Source organism: Balaenoptera borealis, assembly GCF_965194805.1.
Source record: "Balaenoptera borealis genome assembly, chromosome: 6".
NCBI classification, from domain to species: Eukaryota; Metazoa; Chordata; class Mammalia; order Artiodactyla; family Balaenopteridae; genus Balaenoptera; species Balaenoptera borealis.
In genome coordinates this window covers 113,115,250-113,139,645 of record NC_138863.1, presented here as the reverse complement: position 1 = coordinate 113,139,645, position 24,396 = coordinate 113,115,250, and the positions used below count along the sequence as shown (strand labels likewise).

Below are 24,396 nucleotides of genomic sequence, written 5' to 3'. Positions count from 1 at the left end.
ACCCTTACTTCTATTTCTTCTGTAAGATCCAGTCAGACTTTTTTTTGCCAAGGTTGCTCCATGGCCACCCCAGGGCCATCATGGGAACCATCAGAGTTAATGACAGTTAAAATGCCTCTTGGAAATGAAAAGCACTGAGAGTTGGGTGTGTGGTGTTCCTCATTAGGAGGCTGCTGGCAAATTGACTTTGTAGCTTGTATTTGAGTGTGTTTGGAGCTTGGGTGGCCTGGGGCCGGCCTCCTCATTTTCTTTTCCAGAGGAGTAGGGCCTGGGGCTAGGGGTGACCTTCACTCCAGTGAGAAGTCAATTAGAGGCACCTTTCCTGCCCTGAGGAAAAAGTTCCTCGTTTAGTTCAATTTTCAAAAGTTTTCTTCCCATTTCCATTGGATAGAATTTAGCTAGAGTCTAACCGGGCTCCCTGATTGACAAGCTGAGCTAATTTCACGCCTTCCAGCATCTCGGGGAGGACTGCCGAGGTGAAGGGAGAGGAAGAGGATTTGACGTGCTCACTCCAGCCTGGGTCTTCATCTCCCAAGCCAGAGCTGGGGAGGTGTGGGAGAATGGTCCAGGTGGAGAGGGGCTGTAATTGTATATGACCTGGTTCGCTTCCTTTGCAACTGCCGCCCTACCCCTACCGACAGGGAAGGAAGGACCTAGTTAAGATGAGAGGAAAGGGAGATTCTGGTGGAGGTAAACTGAGAGGAGTGTGGGATAGATGGGGCTGCATGAAGATGTGATGGATCATGTAGACTTAATATTGGAGCCTGGGTGTTTCATTGCAGAACCTTTAACTATTTTTTCTCCTTTCGGGATGTGGAAGGGTGCTTCATTTGCCTGTTCTACTCTCTTCTTATGCAAATGATCAGACTTTTCTTTTTGCTCCACTGAACTCAGTTCAGTGAGCACTTACTGAACATCTATTGTATTCATTGATTGTCAACAATTACTGAGGACTCATTTGCTTGGCACCACGGTATGCATTCATTATCTTTCAAGTCTAATGGAAGAGGAAGCATGGATACAGGTAATTAAGCCAGGAAGGGGTCCTGGGAAAGAACTAGGAACTTCTTTTTCAAAGTTTTAATCTGAAAACTACCTTGAAACTCTGGCCTTTTAAAAAATTTTTCCATTTTATCAAAGCATCTTAATAGGGACCCTGTAATAGAGGAAAATTTAACCAACATGGCCACTTTAATAGGCAGTACTGCCTTAGAGCCTCATAGCTGACTTCAGCTTCTGTTTCTAATGCTTTCTAAACGCTGTGCTCTTGGAAAAGTTGCCCTGTTTGTGCCTCAGGTTCTTCCTTTATCATGTTTTAATTTTGTTTTTAAAGGATCCGACCATGAGAATTCCTGAGCCTATATGGGAGCATGCTTAGAGTAGAACCTGGCAAATAAATGATACTCAATTTGTAGAACTGACACTTTTATGATAGGTTTGTGGGGTTTTTTTTTGTTTTGTTTTGTTTTGTTTTACTTCTTTGGGGGGAGTGGTTATTTATTTATTTATTTTTATTGAAGTAAAGTTGATTTACCATGTTGTGTTAGTTTCAGGTGTACAGCGAAATGATTCAATTGTATATAGTTATATATTCTTTTCCAGATTTCTTTTCCCATGTAGGTTATTACAAAATATTAAGTATAGTTCCCTGTGCTATACCGTAGGTCCTTGTTGATTATCTATTTTATACATAGTAGTATGAATATGTTAATCCCAAATTCCTTATTTATTCCTCCCCCTCAGCTTTCCCCTTTGGTTACCATAAGTTTGTTTTCTGTGTCTATTCATGATAGGTTTTTGATATTGCCATTATCTGAGTACAGTTGTGGGGTGTCACTTAGCCTGTGACATTTTATGTGGGACCTTGATTCTGTCTTAGAATGGGAATCAATTTCTGGTTCTCATTCACCAGTCTCATTTAATTTTAGATCCCTAGGCCTCTGGTAACATAGAAATTCAGCTGTTCCCCTTGACTTCCTTTCTCAGGATGTGCAACTTGTTCACAGTTAAATCGTGAACCAGATGCATGGAACAGTAGGGCCCCTCTGCCGTTGCTAACGTGAAATTATTAGAGATGTTTCCTAAAGCCAGTTAATTGTGTTCTAGTAGTCTGTAAATCCTGGACAACATCTGTGGCTTTGTGGTGATGTATTTTGTCTAGTTTTTTTTTTCGTCCTGCTTTCTTGAAACTTTCCGTCTTTTGTTACTTCATTTAACCTGTATCATATGCCAGGTTACTCTTGCAATTGGTAAAATGATTGAGAGAGACATCTTCATTTGATTTGTCTACTTGATCAGTGGATGTACTGGTGACTTTCTTTTCTTAATCCTGACTGAAGAGCCAATTCTTGTTTCCATCTACGTTTAAGTGCAGAGCTTTGACAGATATAAAAGAGGACATGAAGTAAGATGTCTCCTGTATAGTCAGTCACCTGTTGAACTGAGGCATTTAGATTCGGACCTATCTTAGGAGATAGCGCTCTTCCTGCATTTTTCTTTCCCCCAGTTGTCTCAGTGTGCCAACTCTGCTGAATTATGGGAGTATAAATTTCTGCTTTTACCTTCACCAACTTGTAGTCTAACCAGCCTTTTATGGGAAATCCCAGGAGGTAAAGCCATCAGTGTTTCCCCTTCCATTATCCCCACGGATGTTTGTCATATGTCTGATGCTGTATTAGGGACTGGGTGTGATGCTAAAAGTCTTGTCATTGCCCTTGTTGAGTGGCAGACAATAAGAATGAAACATGGCTGAGCTGCACTGTGTGCCTGACACCTCAAATACACGGCGTCATTTCAACCTCTCCCCAGCTCTGAGTAGTAGAGAGCCGCATCCTAGAGGCTCCGAGAGGTTAAGTTGCTTTAGTGCTTCTGCATCGACCATTCCTGTTGCCCTTTCACGTCAAACAAAAGCCGAACTCAAGTGAAGTCGTTTGTCACCATTGCCTTTGAATTCAGTTCTATGCTCAAATCCACCTGTGTTTGAAATACGGCTCTAAGTTAGCTGGTTTCCATTAATCAGTCTTCATTGCTAGTTTTGAATACTCATAATTTTGATCCTTTATCCCCCCCCACACACACACAAAAAAAAAGAAACAGTGCCAATCCTCCTGAACATGTAACTCATGGAGACCAAGTACTTAGCCATTGCAAGTGGTGAGGGTTGAAAGAATGATGCGTTAAGCAGCCTTGCATTTCCAGATCATCGAGCAGTTCATTTTCTGTGTCTGTTTTTGTGAGCCATGTAACTAACTACTCCCGTTATAGACACAAGACCCTATAAAGTAATTACTCTAAATGTCATTGTTTCAGGTATTATTAACTTAGCCCTCTGCAGAGCCTTTTACTGCTCTCAGCTTTTACAAAATTGAGAATAAATTTCTTTACCCCTATTGATATTACGTTGATAGATGGTGCTGATATATTTGACTCCCACACATTTTTGCTATTTACACAATTATTCTAGCAACTAGCAACCATCATACCCTGCCAGACTTCTTAATTTGTTTGTATTGTTTTTTTTTAAGCACTTGTGTTGCCATTGGAAGTATAGTTGCTCTGAAATAATCCAATTGCTCAGTGATTGATTGCTAGATCTTAGGATGTGTACAAGCTGTTGCTTCTAATGCCAATTTGGACTGGTTGAGTGAGTGTGTATGTGTGTGTGTGGGTGCGCCTGCCTGTGTGTGTGACTCCCTCATAAAGGAACAAAAGAAGCAATTTCATGCCTTACTCATGAATCTGTTTCTTATATTTCAGAAACAACAGGCATAAAGGTCTCTTCCTCTTTCTGTTCGCCCTTGGCAATATGTAAAACTAATATTGGCTGAGCGTGCTATTAACCTTGAGTTTAAATTCAGCGTACTTAATCCCTTGATTAATGCCAAGATTAATGTCCAGCAGCAAAGGTTGAAAGCTTAAATGTTTGTGAATGTGAGCATGAAATGAAATCCTAATAACCAGTACAATGATTTGGATTTATGGGCTGTGTTGGCTGCTAAAGATATCTTGGAAATGGTGTTGCACAAACTAATTTGTCAAAGTGGGCAGCAGTAAAGAATTGACTGTTTAGGTTGCAGGAAGAAATCCAAATGAGAAAATATAACTAACATTTGGGACAAGTCAGGGAGTACTTTAAAAATGCCACTAGACTGTTGCCTGAGAATACCCACACACACCTTTCAAATGTCTAGCCCTTGACGTAGGAAATTCTCTTTCTGTGAGATAATATTTTTTTGGCGGTACAGGAGGTGACAGATTTATGATCGTGTTCTTTGCACTTCTTGAATTCAGCCTTTTATCTTTTTCCATCTATGTGTTTTCGTGGCTCTTATTACCTAAATTCTAAGACATATTTAGAAAAAGGATTTTTTTTAAACAATCCCAAGTTTACAGAACAGCATTTGTCATCAGCCTGATTGATCTCTCAATTTCCCCCAACCTCTTCCTTCTCCCAAGTTCATCCTCTTAGTGACACCCTCTTTGTCCATAGTTTCATATACTACAACATTTAGTTTTATATCTTTTTATTTCTTTTTTTTTCCACATACTACAACATTTAGATTGAGATTTCTTACTCTGACCTCTACCTTAAACAAAAATTTAAGGGTAAATGGCAGGATTTGCCAAACCCCAAACCAACACCTCTTTGCTGCTTGGAATACATGTGGCAGACTGGGGCTTTGATGCCGTCATCTCCAATTTGTTTTTTTACAAACTTTTAAATATTGTCTCTGATCATTTATTTCTATTATATACCAATAAAATATTTGTAAAGTTTTATGTTTTAAACTGTTTTTAATTTGGAAAATTTCAAGCATATGTAAAAGAGATGGGTGTAAGGGACCCCCATGTGCCCATGACTCACATTCAATAATTGTCAATTCGTGGCCAATCTCATTCATTGACACCTCTCCCGGTTCATTATTTTGAAGCAAATCCCAAAGATCTCATCATCTGTGAATGTTTCACTATGTACCTTTAAAAGAGGCTCTTTTAAAACATATAACTCCTAATACCATTCCATATTTTAAAAATTACGGAATTACTTAATATCATCAAATATCAGGTTAGTATTCACATTTCTTGTAAATTAAAGTTTATTTATTTGAACAGAGTTTCAAGCAAGGACCATAAATTACCATTGTTGGTGTCTCTTAAGTCCCTTTAATTTAGGTTTCCTTTCACCTCTTATTTTTTTCCTCTTGTGATTTTTCACTGAAGAAACTTTATTTGCCTTAGAAGAGTTTGTTGTCCTCTGAATTTTGACGATTATATCCCCGTGTTGTTGTATAACCTGGTTCCCTGCCCCTTGTACTTCCTGTAAATTGATAGTAGAGCTGAGGCTTGATCAGAGTCAGGCTTAATATTTTTTTCAAAACTGTTTCATGGGTGGTATTAAATACGTCTATTAAGAGGCACATAAATGCCTGGTTCTCTCTGTTTTTGGGATGTTAGCAGCCATTGATTATCACTGCCTGGGTTCATCAGGGATTCCTTTTTAATATATCAGGAATACTCTGTGTAGAGAAATGAGTCCTCATCTGATATTTGGTTACCCTGCGGAACAGTTCATAAGAGAAGTCTTGAGTTCTCTGTTGATTTCCTAGCATCTTCCATTGGTGACTAGTAGTTTGTTTGCTTGCTTGTTTGTATGCCTGTTGGTTTTTACCATCATTATGAACTCATTGATTGAAACATATTTGATATGTTTGATCCATTCCAATTATTTTCTTACTAGTTCTCATATTATACCTTCTTTGACCAGTGGGGGCCAATTCACATTGTCTTCTGAGTCGTTTTGACATAACCTAGGAGTTTTTAATAGTTTTGATCTCGTCTGGTATGACAAGAGCTTCCAGGTTCATCTTATATAATTTCTGCCCTAGACCTAGAATCAGCCTTTTCTCTAAGTACCCTTGGTTCCTCTTAGTGGGAAATGACACTCAGAGACCATCATCTGGGTACCAGGGGATTTCATTGCTATTGGTTTTTTCTGGGTGCTGGGGATATATGACAGTGCACAAAAAGACAAACATTTCTTAAAGTTATGTTTTGTAGGAGGAGACAGGCAACAAAAAGTAAAATACATATCTTTTAGATTACAATAGAGCTATGGAGAAAAATGAAACTGAGAGGGGGCTCATGAATGCTCATGAGAAGTGATGGTGTCAGCTTTAGACAGCGTGTTCAGAATATGCCCTACTGAGCAGATGAGAGGAGGACATGTGAGCACCAAATTAGAGGTGAGAGAGTAAGAGGTGCAGATGTCTGGCACAAGTATTTAACAGGCAGGGGGAACAATTCAGTGCAAAGGTCCTGGGGTGACCATCAATATCCAACGTTAAGAGCAAGTACGTGGAAAGTCATCTCCAGAGAGATTTTTTGTCTGTTTTGTTCACAGGAATAATAGTGCCTGGCACACATATTTATTGAATGAATAACTCTATTTAAAGCATTTTTTAAAATAGTCAATAGCTTTTTTGTCTCTTTGTTCTAAGTGGGTGACTTCCCCAGCTATCATCTTTCTAATCGTGAAGAAACATTATTGTAAAATTTGTAACATTAAAATCTGCTAAGAACATTAAGTTTGAGACATGAAGCAAGGGCATTTTGAGCACTTATTAACAATTTTAATATAATGCTCTCTAATATTTTATCTATAAGGGAATGCAAGGGATCAGTTTAGACTATTAGACTGGAATGAGCCAATTATATTGGAAGGCACAGTTTTCTCGCCCAGCTTTTATTCTTATTGTCACTCTGCATTATTTGCCTGGATCTACGCTTCTGGCAAAATTGCACATTACCACAAAAGAGGAACTCTGTCCTTGGTCACTGGAATGTGACTACCTTTATAAATGGGGTGACTGTGGCTCTTGTGTCCTCAGTGTGGATGCAGGCCCAGTGAGGCTGGTTCTTCCACTGTGCAACGTAAGAAGCATCTCTCTGTATTATATATGTGATTCACGACGGAGGAATTCGTTTGCTGCCTCTCCTGTGTAAAGGAAATTGACAGGTCTCGTCCCATAGAGATTTGGGATGGACTTTTGAAACTCTGACATCCTGTCATTAGAACCCCACTGGTTTGTGGTATGTTGAAAACTTACAGCAATTTCTCTTGAAGTCCTGCCCCTTCCCTAACATCCTGAGTAGCCCTGTCTCGGATCTCCCCAGCCCTCGGGTCTCTCTTGCACACGATCACTCCCATACTGTCTGTGATATTCCTGCCACCCCTCCCGTGGTAGGGGGCAGCATTACATATTATAGAAAATACATGGATAGATTGGGAGTTTGGGGTTGACATGTACAAACTGCTATATTTAAAATAAAATGCCTTACATGGAAAAAAGAAAATACATGGGCCTGATTGCCTATCTGGATCCAACTCCTACCTGTGTGGCCTAGAACATTCCCTTGACTTTTCAGACTGGTTTCTCCCCACTGAAGTCAAGGTAAAGCCTGCCCTGCTTCCCTCAGGGTATTTTGAAAGGTCCTAATGAAACAATGAAAATAGATAAGTGTCACTTAAATGGAAAAGAGTATCCTTATCATGAATATCTTAAGTACTCAAGCCATGTCTTTGATTTTTTTTGTTTACTGTGTAACAAGGAACGATTGAGGACCTGCTGTGTGCCAGGGCTTCCACTGGGGCTGAGGAAACAGGCCAGCTGAAGTTCCTGTCCTCAAGGAGCTTACATTCGGATGGGGCAGCAAATAGTAGTCAACCCATGGGTCAGATAATTTCCACATGTGGTAGGTGTGCCGAGGAAAAACAGAGTAAGGAGGTAGAGTGGCCAGGGAAGCAGGCCAGGGAAGGCTTCTCAGAGGAAAAGTTGGAGCGTAGTGCGGCAGGGAGGGAGGGAGGGAGGGAGGGAGGGAGGCATGGGAACTCTGGAAGGAAGAGTGCTTCAGGTAGAGAGAGAGCAGATGCAGAAGCGCTGAGGTATGGGGTTACCAGGTAAAATACAAGATGCCCAATGATAATGAATTTCAGCGAAAGAGTGTTCTATTTAATTTTTTTTTTTAATTTATTTATTTATTTACATTTATTTTTGGCTGTGTTGGGTCTTCGTTTCTGTGGGAGGGTTTCTCCAGTTGCGGCGAGCGGGGGCCACTCTTCATCGCGGTGCGCGGGCCTCTCACCGTCGCGGCCTCTCCCGTTGCGGAGCACAGGCTCCAGACACGCAGGCTCAGTAGTTGTGGCTCACGGGCTTAGTCGCTCCGCGGCATGTGGGATCTTCCCAGACCAGGGCTCGAACCTGTGTCCCTTGCATTGGCAGGCAGATTCTTAACCACTGCGCCACCAGGGAAGCCCCTATTTAATTTTTAACTGCGACTATATGGCAAATACTGCATGCAACATACCAAAAAGAAAAATCATCCTTTGTCTGAAAATCAAATTTAACTGAGCATCTTTTCCCCTCCCCTCACAAACCTGGCAACCCTCCCGAGGTAAGAATGAGCCTGGCGTGTGTTTGGACTTGGAAGGGAGTTCTTTGGGGGGACGGGGGTAGTGGGGCAGGCAGCGTAAGGTTGAGGATAAATTCTGGGTTTTATTCTGAGGGCGAGGAGAAGCCACTGAAGGGTCTGAGTTAGCGTAGGATGTAATCCACTTTGGGCTTTGAAACAATCACCCCTGCTGTGCGCGGAAGAGACATCAGGGGCGAGGGCTGCAGGCAGGGAGTTACCGTCACTTTCATGGCCCTTCCAGCACGGCCCTGCAATAGGAGCAGAGCAAACCCTTTCGGAAGGATTTTGTAGAGAAGATCTAGGCAATCATACTCTCATATCAAAGGCTGACTGTGCTCGTGGGACTGCAGGAGCCGCACGTCTGGCTTCTCTGCTAAGTGTACGGCCCTGGGCAGAACAGACAGCACTTCCGTCCCCAGCTGTGGGGCTGCCCTGCACCTCTGTCTTCACGTGTCACGATGAACCTTGCCCAGAGGATTACGTGGAGACCGAAGGACATGACGTGTGTGAAGCGCTTTTCCTAGCGCTTGGCTCCTGGCGTACTGTCGCCTTTCTTCTTCGTCTCCTACCCACCCCACAGGCACAGCCTTTCCTAATAAGCAATTTGGCCCAAATACTCATCATCTCAGGTGTTTGATGGAGAGGATGAGCCCAGATAGCAGAACCACTCACATGTGTGGCATCCTTTACCATGTGCATTTCCTGTTCAAAACTTTAGACAGGGGAGTAGGTCAGGGAAGGGAGTGGAGTGGGGTAAAGAAGTCTTTTTTAAAAGCATGCCCCTTAATGAGTAACTACATTTGATATGTCATCAGTTCAACAAATATGTGTGGATGTATATATGTGTGTATCATCAGTGGATCAAATGAATAGATATAGTCAGTGGTATCCTTTTGGTATGTAACCAACTAGCCTGACAGGAGGATGTCCAATCATCTTTTTCAGATCTTATAGCTAATAGAATTATTAAGAGGTCACCCAAGCCAGCACCTTCATTTTGTAGATGAGAAAACTTGAAAGTCAAATAGTTTAAGGCTATCCCCCTAGTTGTTTGTGGAGTTGGGCATAGAATTCATTTTGGTGGATTCCACATTCGGCAACTCTCGTATCCTTGCCCTTCACTGACCTTGGCCCTTAAGGTGGCTCTGACGTGTCCTGGTCCAGGAGCCGACAGATCTCAGTCATCACACAGCCCTGCTGCTCACTAGTGAGTGGACCTCGGCAAGATCTCAGCCCCTTTAAGCCTTGCTTTCCTCACTTGTAACCTGGCAATGGAACCCACGTCATAGGGCACTTCAGGGGATTAAATGATGGGATGCAGTCAAGTTCATTTGTTTTTTTCCCTGAACTGTAAACCTTCAATAAATGACTGTATGCTTATATAATGTAATGCCTTTAAAACTTATTTGATTAAGAAATGTTCATTTAAAAGAAAAAAGTCATAATATGAAGATTCACATAAAGAAGAAAATGCAAACACCCATGACACCAGTATCCAGAGATAACCTCAGACTTTTTTTATGCATTTTGCTCATTTAGTTTTGATTGCACTTACTCTAGGAGAAAAACAGCATGAAATTCTATATGTCAGTGATCCATTAAAGCAAAACCTTTCTCATTAAGCATGAGAGAAGAGGCCATAACGGAGTCTGATTATTATTCTTTCAAAAACACAGAACGTTACTACAGAGAGTTAGGCCAGTTACGCCAAAGTACACACATACATACGTTAAGTCTCCTACTCATTTTTGCTATAATTTTATTACTTCTTTTCCCCCTTTAAATTCCAACTCGAGCTGTAGGAATCTCTATAAGCAGTTTCTTTTTTCTTAAATGTAATGAATTGTCCATCCTACGGAACTTGAAAGTAAGTATGACCTACCTGAGGTCTGTTTAGGAACTTTGCTTTGATTCACACTGTATGTGATGAAGCTGCAAAACCTTCTCAGGTCAAAGAAGTTTAAATCATTGGGAGGAGGAATGTCAAAAATAAAATTGGTTAATTTTAGATCTCCTTGCTCAAGAAAAGTGATTCATTGTGCCCTCTCTGTGGAAGATGACTTAATGTTCCAAAGGTCTAGCCTGGCTGGTCTTTTCTGTTTCTGCTGCCTCTTCATTTTGTAGCCTGAGTCTAGTGCACTAAAAAGATTAGTTCCTGTAGAAGTTTTGCCTTCAAATCGAAGGTTAATAGAGTCATGGTTCTGTTCCTCTATCGATTGTTGTGTGTGTGTTGCCGTGAACTCAGACGGTTTTCAATTTTTAGACTTACTGTGGTGATTTGTGGACTCTTTTAAGGCTGTCCAGTCCCTTCCCTGGCAGAGGGCTTGATGGAGGACTTGCCAGCTTGCAGGAGTCGGGTAGAGGTCAGGGTAGACAGTGGGAGGGTCCAGTGCCACAGATCCTGTCCCAAGGAGAGCACCAAGGTCACAGCTGGAAAAAAGCATAGCCAAGGCAGTAGATGAAGGGAGATGACCACAGGCAGACATAGGACACTAGGGTTCTGAGAGCCAGGAAAAGAGATGGTAAGAATGAGTTGAAATAGAAGAGCTTCCAGATCAGGAAGACAGTGGGCTCATTCTGGGGTCCAGCTTTCTTGGTAGGATGCTGTGCTGGGCGGTTATACTCACTGAAGGAGCCAAGGTAGATCAGACAAAACAGTTAGGGACGAGGAGGTTGAATTATTGGCCCTGAGCAAGATTTTCCCTGAGTGTTATTAATGATGTTCTTATTTAGGAAAATGTTGCTCATCTGAGGGCTGTTTGTTTCAGTACGTGGAAGTATTGCCGGTGCTGGCTTTCTTCCAATCCTGGTAATCCTCTGAGGTTTCAGAAAGAAATGTGTTTGTTTTTTGTTTTTCCCCCCTCTCCCTGTGGAGTAATTGGTTTATGTATAATTGAATTATTTTGTTAACCAGTTATCCTATCACTGTGTACAAAAACAGCCACCCTAAGAACCCACTGTACTCCTGTGTCAAGATGTTCAGAATTGGTTTTTCCTCCATTATGAGTGAATATGTAACGGTAAGATTTCTTGCTAAAAGCTAAAATAGGCAGACTCCATTTCCCATTCTTTCAGGGATGCCCTTGAAATCTTGCCCAGTATTATCCAGTGACTTAACGTAAGAAGAACTGAGATAAAGATCAGTTTCAAAGAGGAATTAAAGTCTTGAGTATTCTGTCGGGAAGTCGTATTTTAGAAGATCACCTTGAACTGTATTTTCATGAGAGTACATTTCAGAAGATTCTTCTAAGGGCAGAGGAGTGAATGTACTCTCCTTTATCTGACCTCACTAATGTCTCTCCTTTTGGTTGATTTTCTTTATTCATAGTCGTGTTTCATCTTTCCCTATCATGCTCTTCATGAGGACATGTTTTATCCTGACATGCTGCTCTGTACATTTTGTTATTTATTTAGTGTGGGGTTGACTACAGATCTATATCCTGCTTTCTCATCCTCATGCATTTTTCTGTGCAGTGGAAGGTCTCACAGTCAGGTCTACAATCCATTTGAAGCCTTCATGTTACAAATATGCTTTAAAGCACTGTCTTATTGAGTCCATTTACAAAAATTTAATTTGAATTAAATCATTCAGTCCGGCCTGAGAACACAAGGCACACATGTGTGCAGTGCTGCTGGGACCAGCCGAGGCTTCATCCCCCTTGAGGCTTCTTTTCTGCTGGTTCTCCCTCACTTTTCTCATTTGTATTAATAGAGTGCTTTTCCTTGGTGATTTTGCCTTTCATGGTGATATTGCTGTATAAGGGCTCAGTATTTAGACATAGGCATTCCAGGCAAGTTAGTATTTTCTTTTTTTTTATGCGTAAAAACCACAGCAACTTTTCTTATGAGGAGTCCTTTTGAGTCTCTGAAGTCATTCACAAATATGGTCAAGTCTGATTTCACTCCACAAAAAGAAAAGAGAATATCGTGTACTTTTCCTATCCAGGAATTCCACCCTCCCCCAAGCTTTTGCCCTCTGCTTGTTACTTTCAGATCATTTGCGGTGGCAGAGGGCTTTCTGCAGATTGCCCAATTATTTCGGGTCCTAGTCAAGCAATCACCTTGCTTTCAGAGATATTTCTAGAGTAGTGAAACTGCTTTGTTTCTTTGAAAACTCACCGGGAGCTGGAGAGCCAACCAGCTTGTGTGACTGTGCATTGCTGACCCACTGACCTCACACACATCCCTGCCTCCCCTGTGACCCTCCAAGGATGCCCCCCGCCCTCTTGCACTCTTCATTTTTATAGGTCCACCTGGCCACAGAAACATTATTTTCAGCACCTGTTTATTAGCCATCTTTAATAACCTCATATATTAATAAATGGGTGACGTGCTATCTTGGAATTATATGGCCAGTTTTGGCAAAGAGGTCAGACATCAGTATCGCTCAGTGCATTTTTCATTTACTAGAAAGTGTGAATTTGCCTAATTTTCTTTGGTAACCTTTGTCGAAGTCATTCCTGTAAAATCTGGCACTTACCCTTTCTTTTTCCTCCTCCCCCAGCTCTCTAAACTCCAGTGCATTGACAGAACAGTCCATCTTCCAGAATGGCTCTCACAAGATTGCTGAAGGATTTTGTTTTTTTCTTTCATCTCTCTTTCCAATAGGTTTTATCACCCTGTTCCTTGAGTTAGTGTGAAGTGAACAGCCAGAAAATGAGGGGAAGCGTTGATCAGTTAGCCTTAAACTCTCAGTTGCATTCCTAATTTGGAGATACATGATGGAGTTCTGTGGCTCAGATGCCTTGACGTTTCCTTGCCCACCACACCACAGCAGATAACAAGTCATTCCCGTCCTCTTGCTAAATAGTACAGAGGCACCTTTGCATTCTCATTCTCTGGCAGCAGTGTTCAAGTCTTTTAACTTTCTGCTGTAAGACCCCACTCTCCTTCTGTGTAGAAGTTCAAGGATTAAATGATTAAGGAATCAGTCACTGTGAAGTCTTTGAAGGACAGATGTGAGGTGTCATGATACGCTCCTTGGGACCTTGGCTGATTACTGTTTCATCTGAGAGGGGCCCTGCCTCTGGATTGCCAGCTAGAAGTGTGGGAATCTGACCGATAATAGTAATAACCCACTTAACCCACTTCCTGTGTACCAGGAACTGTGCTTGGAGCTTTGCACAGACATTAATTCATTTACAGATGCACCAGCATACTTAGTGTCTCCGATTTCTATTTTTCAGGTTGAAAATTGGTGTCCTCATTTACCTTGGAGAGCAAAAAATCCCTACGAAGAAGCTGATCGTAATTCATTGGTAAGTGATTTTGGAAACCTCTCCCTAGGCTTGTGATTTGAGTATGATGCCAAGTGATACATGAGGAGTCTTCTGCCAGCTGTAATCTGAAATAACGGTAAACCGAAGAACTTCTACCCCCAGCCCTGTGGAAGTCTGAGTGACCAAATCAGTCAACCAGTTAGCATATGTTTATTTATTGAGCAGTTTCTCTGAGGGTTCCTACGTGATAGGCTACTGATATGAATAAGACCTGGTGCCAGACGTGGAGGCGCCCAGTGATTTAATAATGAGGGTGATGGTTGTAAATAATGGCTGTGTCAACACTGAAACACAGGCCCGTGGAAATTAATAAAGAAGTGGCGATCTCAGCCTGCATGGGTCAGGAAAGCATGTAAAGAGATGACGACCTTGGAGTTGAATTTAAAGCGATGAATGAGGTTATACCAGGTCAAGGAGAGAAAGATGTCTCTGATGGCAGGGGGAAAGGTGCCTGTACAAGAGCCCGGCATTTTCAGGGAGTAGAGTCTGGTTCAGTGGGACAAGGCCATAGGGGTTTGGATGAGCTGGAATGAAGACGAAATGGGAAAGGTAGGTAGGGGCTGTGAAAAGCTTTGTATTAAAAGCTCAAGTCTTTATTCTTCACCCCAGGGATCAGCTAATTTTTTTCTGTGACAGGCCGGGTAGTAAATATTTTCATCTTTCTGACCTGTGGCACAGGGCAGCCCTAGGCAATGTGTAAATGTGTGGACGTGACTGTGTTCTGTTAAAACTTTACATAGAAAAACAGGCAGCGAGGGGGATTTGGTCCAAGAGCCAGAGTTTGCTTAGCCTTGCTTAGACCGTGGGATTCTTGGGAAACTGTTGAGTCAAGAACATGGTCAGATGAGTGTTAGAATGAACTATGGTAACTGCTGAAAGATGGATTTAGTGAATGTTTTATTTAGATGTTATATGAAAAAAATACTAGTGTTATTATTTTTCTCTGTTATTTCAATTGCTGGCTGCATCCAGCTATCTTAGAAAAATAGTCTTCCTGACTTTTAAGTTATTTTGGCTTGAATTTTTTTTTTTTTTAATTTTTGGCTGTGTTGGGTCTTTGTTGCTGCATGAGGGCTTTCTCTAGTTGCAGCGAGCGGGGGCTACTCTTCGTTGCGGTGCACGGGCTTCTCATTGCGGTGGCTTCTCTTGTTGCGGAGCACGGGCTCTAGGCATGCGGGCTTCAGTAGTTGTGGCACGCAGGGTCAGTAGTTGTGGCTCGGGGGCTCTAGAGTGCAGGCTCAGTAGTTGTGGTGCACGGGCTTAGTTGCTCCACAGCATGTGGGATCTTCCCGGACCAGGGCTCGAACCCGTGTCCCTACATTGGTAGGAGGATTCTTAACCACTGCACCACCAGGGAAGCCCTTTTGGCTTGAATTTGAAATTTTATTCAGTTACTATAGGAAAATGGTATTCCTGGCTTTTAAATTCCTTAGAAAATAATAAACTTTTGTTTGTTTGGATTGGGACAAAACTAGAGGATGAGCATTTATTTCCCTACTTAACTCTGCAGACAGAATGAGGCTTTTTGGCGGCCTACACAATGGCAGTTAAGAATTGACTTCAGTTTTCCCAGGAGTCCGCTACCCTGCAGTAGATCAAGGGGCCAATAAATTCGGGTGCAGAGAATTTCGAGGTGTATCAAGCACATTCACTGTAAAATATGCATTTTTGACATAGCTCAGGGCTTTGCAAGTCTGTGCTGCCTTTCTCCACTTCTGATTTTTTAATGATGTCCCTTATAGCAGAGCAGCAGTCAAGAGGCCTTTGTCTCAATTGGCAGTCCTGGGACCTTCAAGCAAAGCTGTTCAGCAGACCAGACTTTTGAAGCCCTGTGTTTAATTGACCATCTCTTTCAAGTTTTCAAATGTCACATCATGAAAACCATTATGCTTCTGGACTTCTTATCTATCTTCTACTCATTTTTATTAAATTTCTGTTTCTAGGCAGAAATTCGTACGGATTTTAATATTCTCTACAGTATGATGAAAAAGCATGAAGAATTCCGATGGATGAGACTACGGATCCGGCGAATGGCTGATGCGTGGATCCAGGCAATCAAGTCCCTGGCAGAGAAGCAGAATCTTGAAAAGAGAAAGCGGAAGAAAGTGAGTTTCTGATTAATTCACTTCAGTTGGATGCCAGTTTTCTTGAAAATTTGATTTTCATGGAGACAAGACTAAGAGAAATGTCATGTCTCAAATGATACTCCCTCAGGGTGAATCTGTGCAGTCTCTTCTTGTACAGCCATTTTTTGGGCTGTCCTTTTCCCCAGTTACAATAATTATACTTAGCAGGAACTGGCACACATGTTTTCTTGGGTGAAGCCAGGCAGAACGTCTGCTTGTAAGATTTTGCTATGAACCCTCTGACTCTGTCTCAGTGGCATCAGGAAATTTAATTCTCTCTTCTTTACCCGAATACAATCTTGAAGAACTTCCTGTTTACATCATCATGACAATTTCGTATTCTTGGTATTTGTCAGCTCTGGGATTTGGGCAACTAACTGGTGAGTTTCATTGCTGTTCTGTTTGGTGGTGCTTCTGCTTATGTTCTTGAGAGAGAGATACTATAAATTAAACTAGAGCCAATTTGTTTTGAAGTTCATGAGGAGATGCTTGGGAAACCTCTGTAATATCCCTGAGCATGAAGATCTTATACCCTATTAGTTATACATCAAGTGGCCATGACTTTAGATTAACTATTCTGATGAAGAATAAACGAGAAAAGTAAACAATCTGTTCCCATATCTAAAAATAAATGAAAAATGAGTTTGGTATTCCTAATTTGACTAATTTGATACCTTTGGGGCAAAAATCCAGATACACTTGCAGAACCCCAAGTCACAGTTTAATGAGTCAGTTTTGCTTAGATCCCTTGAGTTTATGAGACAGCAGGACCAGACATCCTGGCATCAGATAGTCTTCCAGGAAAGAGCATGTGGTCATAGATCCAGGTGAGCTATGAAAAGAAAGAGTAATTTCTGTATAATCCTCTGCAGTTATCTCCAGGATATATTGTTACATGAAGACATGGTAGGTGGAGAATAGTGAACATTATTTTTAAAAGGAAGAAGGAATTTATCTATATATCTGTATCTACACCTACATGTGTACCTATAGATATATACATACACACACATATATACACATATATAATGTATATATGATATACATATATGCTTCTTGCTCAGATTTTTTAAATGGAAGAGCAAAGCGTGCAATTAAAAATAAAGGAGACGGATGGTGGTAATGGTTGCACGACAATGTGAATGTATTTAATGCCACTGAACTGTACACTTAAAAATGGTTAAAATCGTAAAGCTTATGTATGTTTTATCACAATAAAAGAAGGTCTAATAAGGGGAGTCAGGGGGTATTGTGGAGGCAAGAAGTATAGAAACTAGACTTCTCTGAATATATCTTGCTTTGTAGATTTGACACTGGAATCATTTTACTTAAGTGCAAAACAATTTAATTACAAAAAAAATCATAAGGAAAAAATAAAGCAAATGAACTGACCACGTGTCCACTTTTACTCTAAGCACACAGAGAAGGGCTATTCTTAGTGACTTCAGAGCACAATACTTTGAACGTTTCTGATGGCATATCACAAATGATAAAAAAAAACTGCAAAAATATCTTAAAACAATTTTTCTAATCCTGTAAGAGGTGGTGGTGTTGATATTCTCCTTCCAAATCCATTATGTGTATTGGAATAAAGCAAATTAGCAATTATGTTAGTGTCCCAGAGAAGTGGAATTTTCAATGTGGGAGAGAGGAAGTAACAGATGTGAGATGGATAATGTTATAAAAATGGATAAAGCTGCTGTAATCCTGGGTTTGAATTGGAAAAACCGGTGTGAACTCATGATTATTTTTATTCTTGAGGAAAAATAAATTTTCTAGCTATGTCCACTGAAAAGGCCTATAAACAGTGATCATCTAGAGTATGCTAGGCGCCAGACTTTGATCTTTAAATACCATTTTCACTAAATGGTCTAAAAGGTTCTTGGAAAAATGGCTGATTAAGGCCTGAGACAGATGTTGTACAAGATGAGCTTGGAACGCCTTGTCGTGTCAGAGAGCAAAGAAACTATCAAAGACTACTAGGATTTTGTCAAAAAACTTAGAAGCCAACTTTAATAGTCTCCCGTTGCCCAAGATGGCACAATTTGGTAATCAGTAAGAATAATAACTGCAGTTATTGAAACACATCAAATATACTTATATTCATGATTTTATCATGATATATATATATATATATATTTAAAATCCTCATTGGTCATCATTAGAGTACGCTAAAGAACAAATTAGTTATTTTGAAAACTGTTAAGTAAAAGGAAAGAATCAAGTATTTACCAGGTTTTTTCTATGTACGCTGTCCTTCGTGAGGGGTAGTTTCTCTTCATAGAAGTATTACAGCTAATAAATGCAGAAGGAATGATAGAATATCACCATTTGCAACCCCTAATGGATTATTGCATCTAGTTAGTGATCATCAGTAGCTGCTAACATCACAAAACAGAAACACCCAGATTTTGTTCTCACCACTGGAAGTACACGGCACCACCTGTGAAGTAGTATTGCCTCAAAAATCAAATACAAATTTGATCATGGCTGCAGATCTGATTACTAATTTACCATAAACACAAGGGACAGAAGAATCTGTTACACAGTCAGCAAGATCTAGAGTGTGAGAGACTCTATTGCAAATACAACCCAATTTCTTTGACAAATAAATTACAAGCCTCTATCCCCCCAAAAAAGGATAATTGGGCACCACTGTAGGTTAAAGAAGAGATGGATGAGACATTACAATTTGTGCACTTTATTTGACTTCTGACTCAACCAACTGCTCTTGAAAAAAATAAGTGACAATTGAGCAAGTGTATAGACTAGCTGGATATTGGACGATACTAAGGATTTAATAGCTATGTTAGGGGCATTGGGGTGATGTTACGGTTACGTTTTTTAAGTGAAAGTTTGTTTCTTTTAGAAATTCCAACTGAACTATTTACAGATGAAAGGACGGGCTGTCTAGGATTTGCTTCAAGATAAGCTAGAGGGGTTGGGAGAAAATGAGGGATGTACATTAAATAAGACTTGTCAGGAGTTAATCATTGTTGAAGTTAATAATTGTTGAGTACAGTGGAATTGACTATATTGTCATGTCTGTTTTTGTTAGTGTTTGAAATTTTCCGTGTTAAAAGCTTAAGGATATTCCAGCTGTGGAAGAAAAGCCCAATATAGTTAAAAGATAGTTTATTGTCCTACTTGATTCTCCTTTAATTCCAATTTTCCAAATGTACCCCACTTTTGGAAAGCAGGATTATCTGTCCCTACCTCACACTCATAGCCATACCAAATGCAGTAATGACTTTATTTCTGTAAAACAACAATGAAAAATCATTTCCTTCCTTTCTCTGTACCTTCTAGAAAAATTGTTTACCCCATGTTGAGATTTCATTAGAACGTAAACATGACTTTGGAATTGGTGGTGGCTTTTTGGTAGGTTACTGTGGAGTTTGTACTTTGTCCAACCGGAATCAGTATGTGCCTCTTCTTTTTTTTTTTTTTTTTTTTTTTTCAGGTCCTTGTTCACCTGGGCCTCCTGACTAAGGAATCTGGATTTAAGATTGCAGAGACAGCTTTCAGTGGTGGCCCTCTTGGTGAATTAGTTCAGTGGAGTGATTTAATTACATCTCTGTACTTACTGGGCCATGACATTAGGATTTCAGCTTCACTGGCGGAGCTCAAGGAGTAAGGAGATTATTTTTCAATTTTAAAATCAGAATACAAAAAAGAAATTGTAAACTCTTAAAGCCCTCTATTGGTGTGTAACTTCTTGTGGAGGAAAATGAAAGTGATAATTCACGAAACAGGAGATAAGAAGATTATTTTCAGAAGCTAAATACATACACTGTGAAAAGGCTAATATGTTTTCGTTGTAGCTGCAGGCTCCAGAGGCTTGATAAATGAATGCCAGAAAATTCAAACTAAGGAGCTTATTCTTTGCTGTTACAGGTGCTTCCAGCATCTGCAGCAGGAAACATTATTGACTGTCCTAATTCCCTGTCTCTTGCTGAAACTCATACCCTTCCCTACTCAACAGCAAGCTTTCTAAATCTTCAAACGGGGCAGGTTCCTGTTTGCAATTTAATTTGGATAGAATGAGTTTCTTGAAAGCCCTGATCCAATCCTATTTCAGTTAGCCCACTTTCAACTCTGCCTGGGTTTTTTGGTTTCACTGAAATGTGCTTCTAGCTCAAGCCCTCTCTTAATCCCTTTTAGATTGACACAACTGGCTAAACAGAAATGCTTAGAGCCCCTTCCCTCCTTTTTGGATAACTGCCCATGGAGACTGTCTACCCAAGTTAACATCTAGCAATATGTCAACTGTTCCAAGAGAAATGGCTTGAAGGAATATTCTAGAAATGGAAGAGGTGTTAAGACAATGTATGTCTCACCCTGCTCCTACTTTATTGTCTAAAACATTGATGCCCAGAGAGGTCACTTGTGTTAAGTCTGAGGTCCACATCGGATTAGATGCGGTATTGGGGTGAAAGCAGTATTATCCGTAAAATAATGTCAGCTCTCTTTTGTTAAATGGTTTCCATACGCTGAAACCATGAGCCGGGCTTTAGTTACAGTGGTAGTTTCAACAGTTATGACAACCATAACACTGATGATGCCTATTAAGAGCTAACATTTGGGGGTTTTCCTTGGTGGTCCAGTGGGTAAGATTCCACGCTTCCAACGCAGGGGACCCGGCTTTGATCCCTGGTTGGGGAACTAGAACCCGCATGCATGCCGCAACTAAGAGTCTGCATGCCGCAACTAAGAATCCTGCATGCTTCAACGAAGATCCCATGTGTTGCAACTAAGACCCGCAGCAGCCAAAATAAATAAATAGTAAAAAAAAAAAAAAAAAAAAAAGCTACCATTTGTTGAGCGCTTCCCATGCACCAGTTACTAAGTGTTTTACATGTTTTATGTTATTTAGTCCTTAGTGCAAACCTGGAAGTAGGCACTGTTGCCTTCTGCATTTTAAAGATGAGGAAACTGAAATTCAAACCAAAAAAGATTTCCTCAAAGTCCCATGGAGAGTACGTGGCGGAGCCAGGATTTGATCCCTCAGTCTGCCTGACGTCAAAGCCTGTGCTCTTGACCACCGAACCACAGTGCTCCTTTCAGAACTCGATAAACCTGAGGTCTTCTGAGCCCTTCACCACTTTTGTCCCTTTAACCGCTGCCTCCTGTTGCCTTCCTCCTGCTTTTTTTAAAACACGCTGGGGAGCACAGAGTATGAAGTGGGTACCTTCGTACATTGAGCGTTCATTCCTTCAGCGCTCTCTGTGGGCTGCTTCTTGGTACGGGACATACGGAGATGGCCAGTGTGTGGCCAAGGAGATGCCCGCCTTTTGATAATTGCCACTAATACATTGCACAATATTGACACTAAGTGCAGTGTGATTAGTTCTGATTGAGGTGAGGGTGCTCAGCACAGGGAGGGCAGAATCCGTGACTTTTGCTCACCACTGTGTATTGAGCACCTAGAACAGTGTCTGGAACACAGTGGGTGCCCATAACTATTTACTGAACAAATGAGTGAAGGCATGCATGAATGAGTGGGGGGTGAAGAAATGGAGGATAATGGGAGCTCTGGCGATAGGCGCTCCCCAGGGAGCTCCGAAAAGGCATATTAGGGATCTACCAGGCAGAGACTTAATTTGCTGGTCAAGAAGATTAGGGAGGTCTTTAAGCCCTGGTGACAGGGCCAGATGTGTTTTATTTGAGCAGATACTTGTGGAAGCAACATGGAGCAGTGGTTCCCAAACATGCCTGCACATTAGAATCACCTGGGGATCTTTTTAGGCTCCCTAAGCCCAGACCATATCCCAGACTAATTAAATGACAACCTATGGGGGTAGGACTCAGGCATAAGTATCTGTTGATGCTTCCAGGTGATTCCAAAGTGCAGGCAAGTTTGGGAACCACTGAATACAGGGAGGACCAGGAGTCAGTGACGATGGCTGAGCAGGCCAAATGCGGTCCTCTGCGTTTTTTGTTAATCAAGTATCACGGGCCCAAGCCACACCCGTGGCTGCTTTCCTTCTCCAAGAGCAGAGCTGAATAGCTGTGACGGAGAATGTGTGGCCTTCAGAGATGCAAGTGTTTACTATCTGGGCCTTTAAAGAAAAAATTTTCAAATCCTTGGGAAGAAATTGGTTATTATATGGAATCTACCTCTTTCAGAAACCCAGTGGAGAAGAGGGTGCCTGGAGCAGAGTCAGTATGGAGCTCTAGGGCAGAGGCCTATTGATGACTCTTGCCCTTTGGAGTACGGTGTCCATAATCTGGTGAAGGACTGTTACGGGGTGTGAGCAGGGATACAAAGACCAATGATGACTGATTTCTGGGTGAATGGCAGTATGGGTAGCACTTATTTGCCCCACCCATGTGATATTGATGTACGAGCAAGCTTGTTGGCTCTGAGTACAAGGGTGGGTTTGGATGGGTGGGTGGATGGAAGGAAGGATAATGAAAAAGTATAAACCATAGTGCCAGTTCTGTAATATAGTCTAGTCAGAAGGAAAAATTAGACACAAAAGAAATTTGCAAACAGTACAGGACAGTACAGAAAGAAGTTTATATTGTAGAGGCTAGAAATGGAAGACATTTAGGAGGTCAGTAAGGGCTGTATGATAAGAACAGTCTCTTTGGGAGAAACTAATAGGTACTGAGTATCTAGTATACATAGGTACTTTCCACTGAATACCTAATTTAACTACTTGAAGAGTTCCTGAGAGGTTGCTCTCCTACCATCTTCTCTGTATCCAATCCTGTTTTGTGTGTGTGTGTGTTGTTTTTTTTCAAGTGAGGAAAGATTCAGAGAAGTTAAGTAACTTTCTAAGATCTCACAGCTGCTAGACAGTGGAGTGTGATTTAATTAGTCTGGAATATGGTCTGGGCTTGGGAAGTTGGAAAATATCCCCAGGTGATTCTAATGTGCAGGCATGTTTGGGAACCACTGCTTCATGTTGCTTCTACAATTATCTCTTTAAATAAAACACATCTGGCCCTGTCACCAGTACTTAAAGACCTCCCTAATCTTCTTGACCAGCAAATTAAATGGAGACAGATTGAGACCCAGATCTCCCTTGGTTTCCAAGGCTGTGTTTGTATACAACCATTTGCTTTTGCAAGAGTCAGAATTGAGGCTTTGGATGGACGTGATGAGTGGGTAGAATTTGGATAGGCAGCTGATTGGGAAGGGCCATGCCGTCCTCCCTGATAAGGATTCTTGGGATGTTTATTTACCTATTAAAGTTGCTAAGTGCAGTACCTTGCAGTAAATTGTTTTTGGTTTTTTTTTCCTCTCTTCTGTCCTTTCTCTAGAATAATGAAGAAGGTTGTAGGAAACCGATCTGGCTGCCCAACTGTAGGAGACAGAATTGTTGAGCTCATTTATATTGATATTGTAGGACTCGCTCAATTCAAGAAAACTCTCGGACCATCCTGGGTTCATTACCAGTAAGTGCTACATACTGTTCTTAAGTTTTTAGAGCTTTTTATTTCTTTAACAAGGGTTACATGGTTGCTGGTAGAAAAAGCTTATCAAATATTATCTTTTTTTTTCTTTTTTTTATAATTGTCTCTATTTATTTTTAACATCTTTATTGGAGTATAATTGCTTTACAACAGTGTGTTAGTTTCTACTGTATAACAAAGTGAAAGAGCTATACACATACATATATCCCCATATCTCCTCCCTCTTGTGTCTCCCTCTCACCCTCCCTGTCCCACCCCTCTAGGTGGTCACAAAGCACGGAGCTGATCCCCCTGTGCTATGCGGCTGCTTCCCTGTGTAGAGCGTTTCTCATTCCTAATTGAAGTTCAGATTCTCCTCCGTGCCTTTTGACTTTCAAGTGCTATTCATTATTTTCACTGATTTCTTTTAAAAATAGAAAATAAGTATCCAACCTCCTTTTTACCTTCCCTAACACTTAGCTTGCCTCTGTCAGTCTGCCTACACTAATCTCATCTGTTTAGTCAAATAATGATTTTGATAAACTATGGACAGGGTCATTTCTTGTGTTCCTTAGGTTTCAGTTGATGACTTATTTCTCTGTCCCTTTCCCCCATCAGTATTCTTGTCATTCTTAGAAGAGAAATCTGGGTGTAGCTTATCTGAATGCTGGGGTCTTGTACTTTTAAAGATAAGCCTCATGCTTAGTATCACCAGAGTGCATGTGTTACTCTGTGTACAGTTTTTATTACTTAGTAGAAGATCTCACTGTTTCCCTCTTGTGGGTTTGAGACCATGGTTTAGTATTTGAAACAGTTTTTCATGGTACACAAGCATGACACTAAATAACATTGAATTATATAATGAAGTTTATTAATTTTTTCAGTTTCCTTTCAATCTTTCTAAAAAAGGCTTAGTTTGATACTACTGTATCTCCAACACTACTTTTAACACTTGCATGAGAGTAGCTGTAAGTCTCAACGTTCAGCAGGCAAAAAAAATACCTAGTCTGAGTTTAGTAATTCTTATTAAGGAAGAGTAATATGGAGGATTGATCAAGATGGCCCAGTAGGACGATGTGGGACTTGCCTCCCCCTATGTACACATCCAGAATACATCT

The 24,396-nt window shown here is 41.0% G+C and overlaps 1 protein-coding gene and 1 long non-coding RNA gene across 10 annotated transcripts in view; both read left to right on the top strand.

Annotated features, from left to right (window-relative positions):
- Nucleotides 1–24,396, top strand: part of MGAT5 (alpha-1,6-mannosylglycoprotein 6-beta-N-acetylglucosaminyltransferase) — a 368,150-nt gene that overhangs the window by 212,584 nt on the left and 131,170 nt on the right. For all 9 annotated transcript variants that reach the window (XM_082397885.1, XM_082397881.1, XM_082397884.1 and 6 more), the window contains 4 exons: nt 13,656–13,727; nt 15,692–15,853; nt 19,338–19,507; nt 23,147–23,281. In XM_082397885.1, the coding sequence (XP_082254011.1) occupies nt 13,656–13,727; nt 15,692–15,853; nt 19,338–19,507; nt 23,147–23,281 (539 nt within the window). The remainder of the gene's footprint in view (nt 1–13,655; nt 13,728–15,691; nt 15,854–19,337; nt 19,508–23,146; nt 23,282–24,396) is intronic.
- Nucleotides 7,858–9,835, top strand: LOC309631501. The gene is made up of 2 exons (XR_014246318.1): nt 7,858–8,002; nt 8,312–9,835. It is a non-coding gene; the product is annotated as an uncharacterized lncRNA (long non-coding RNA).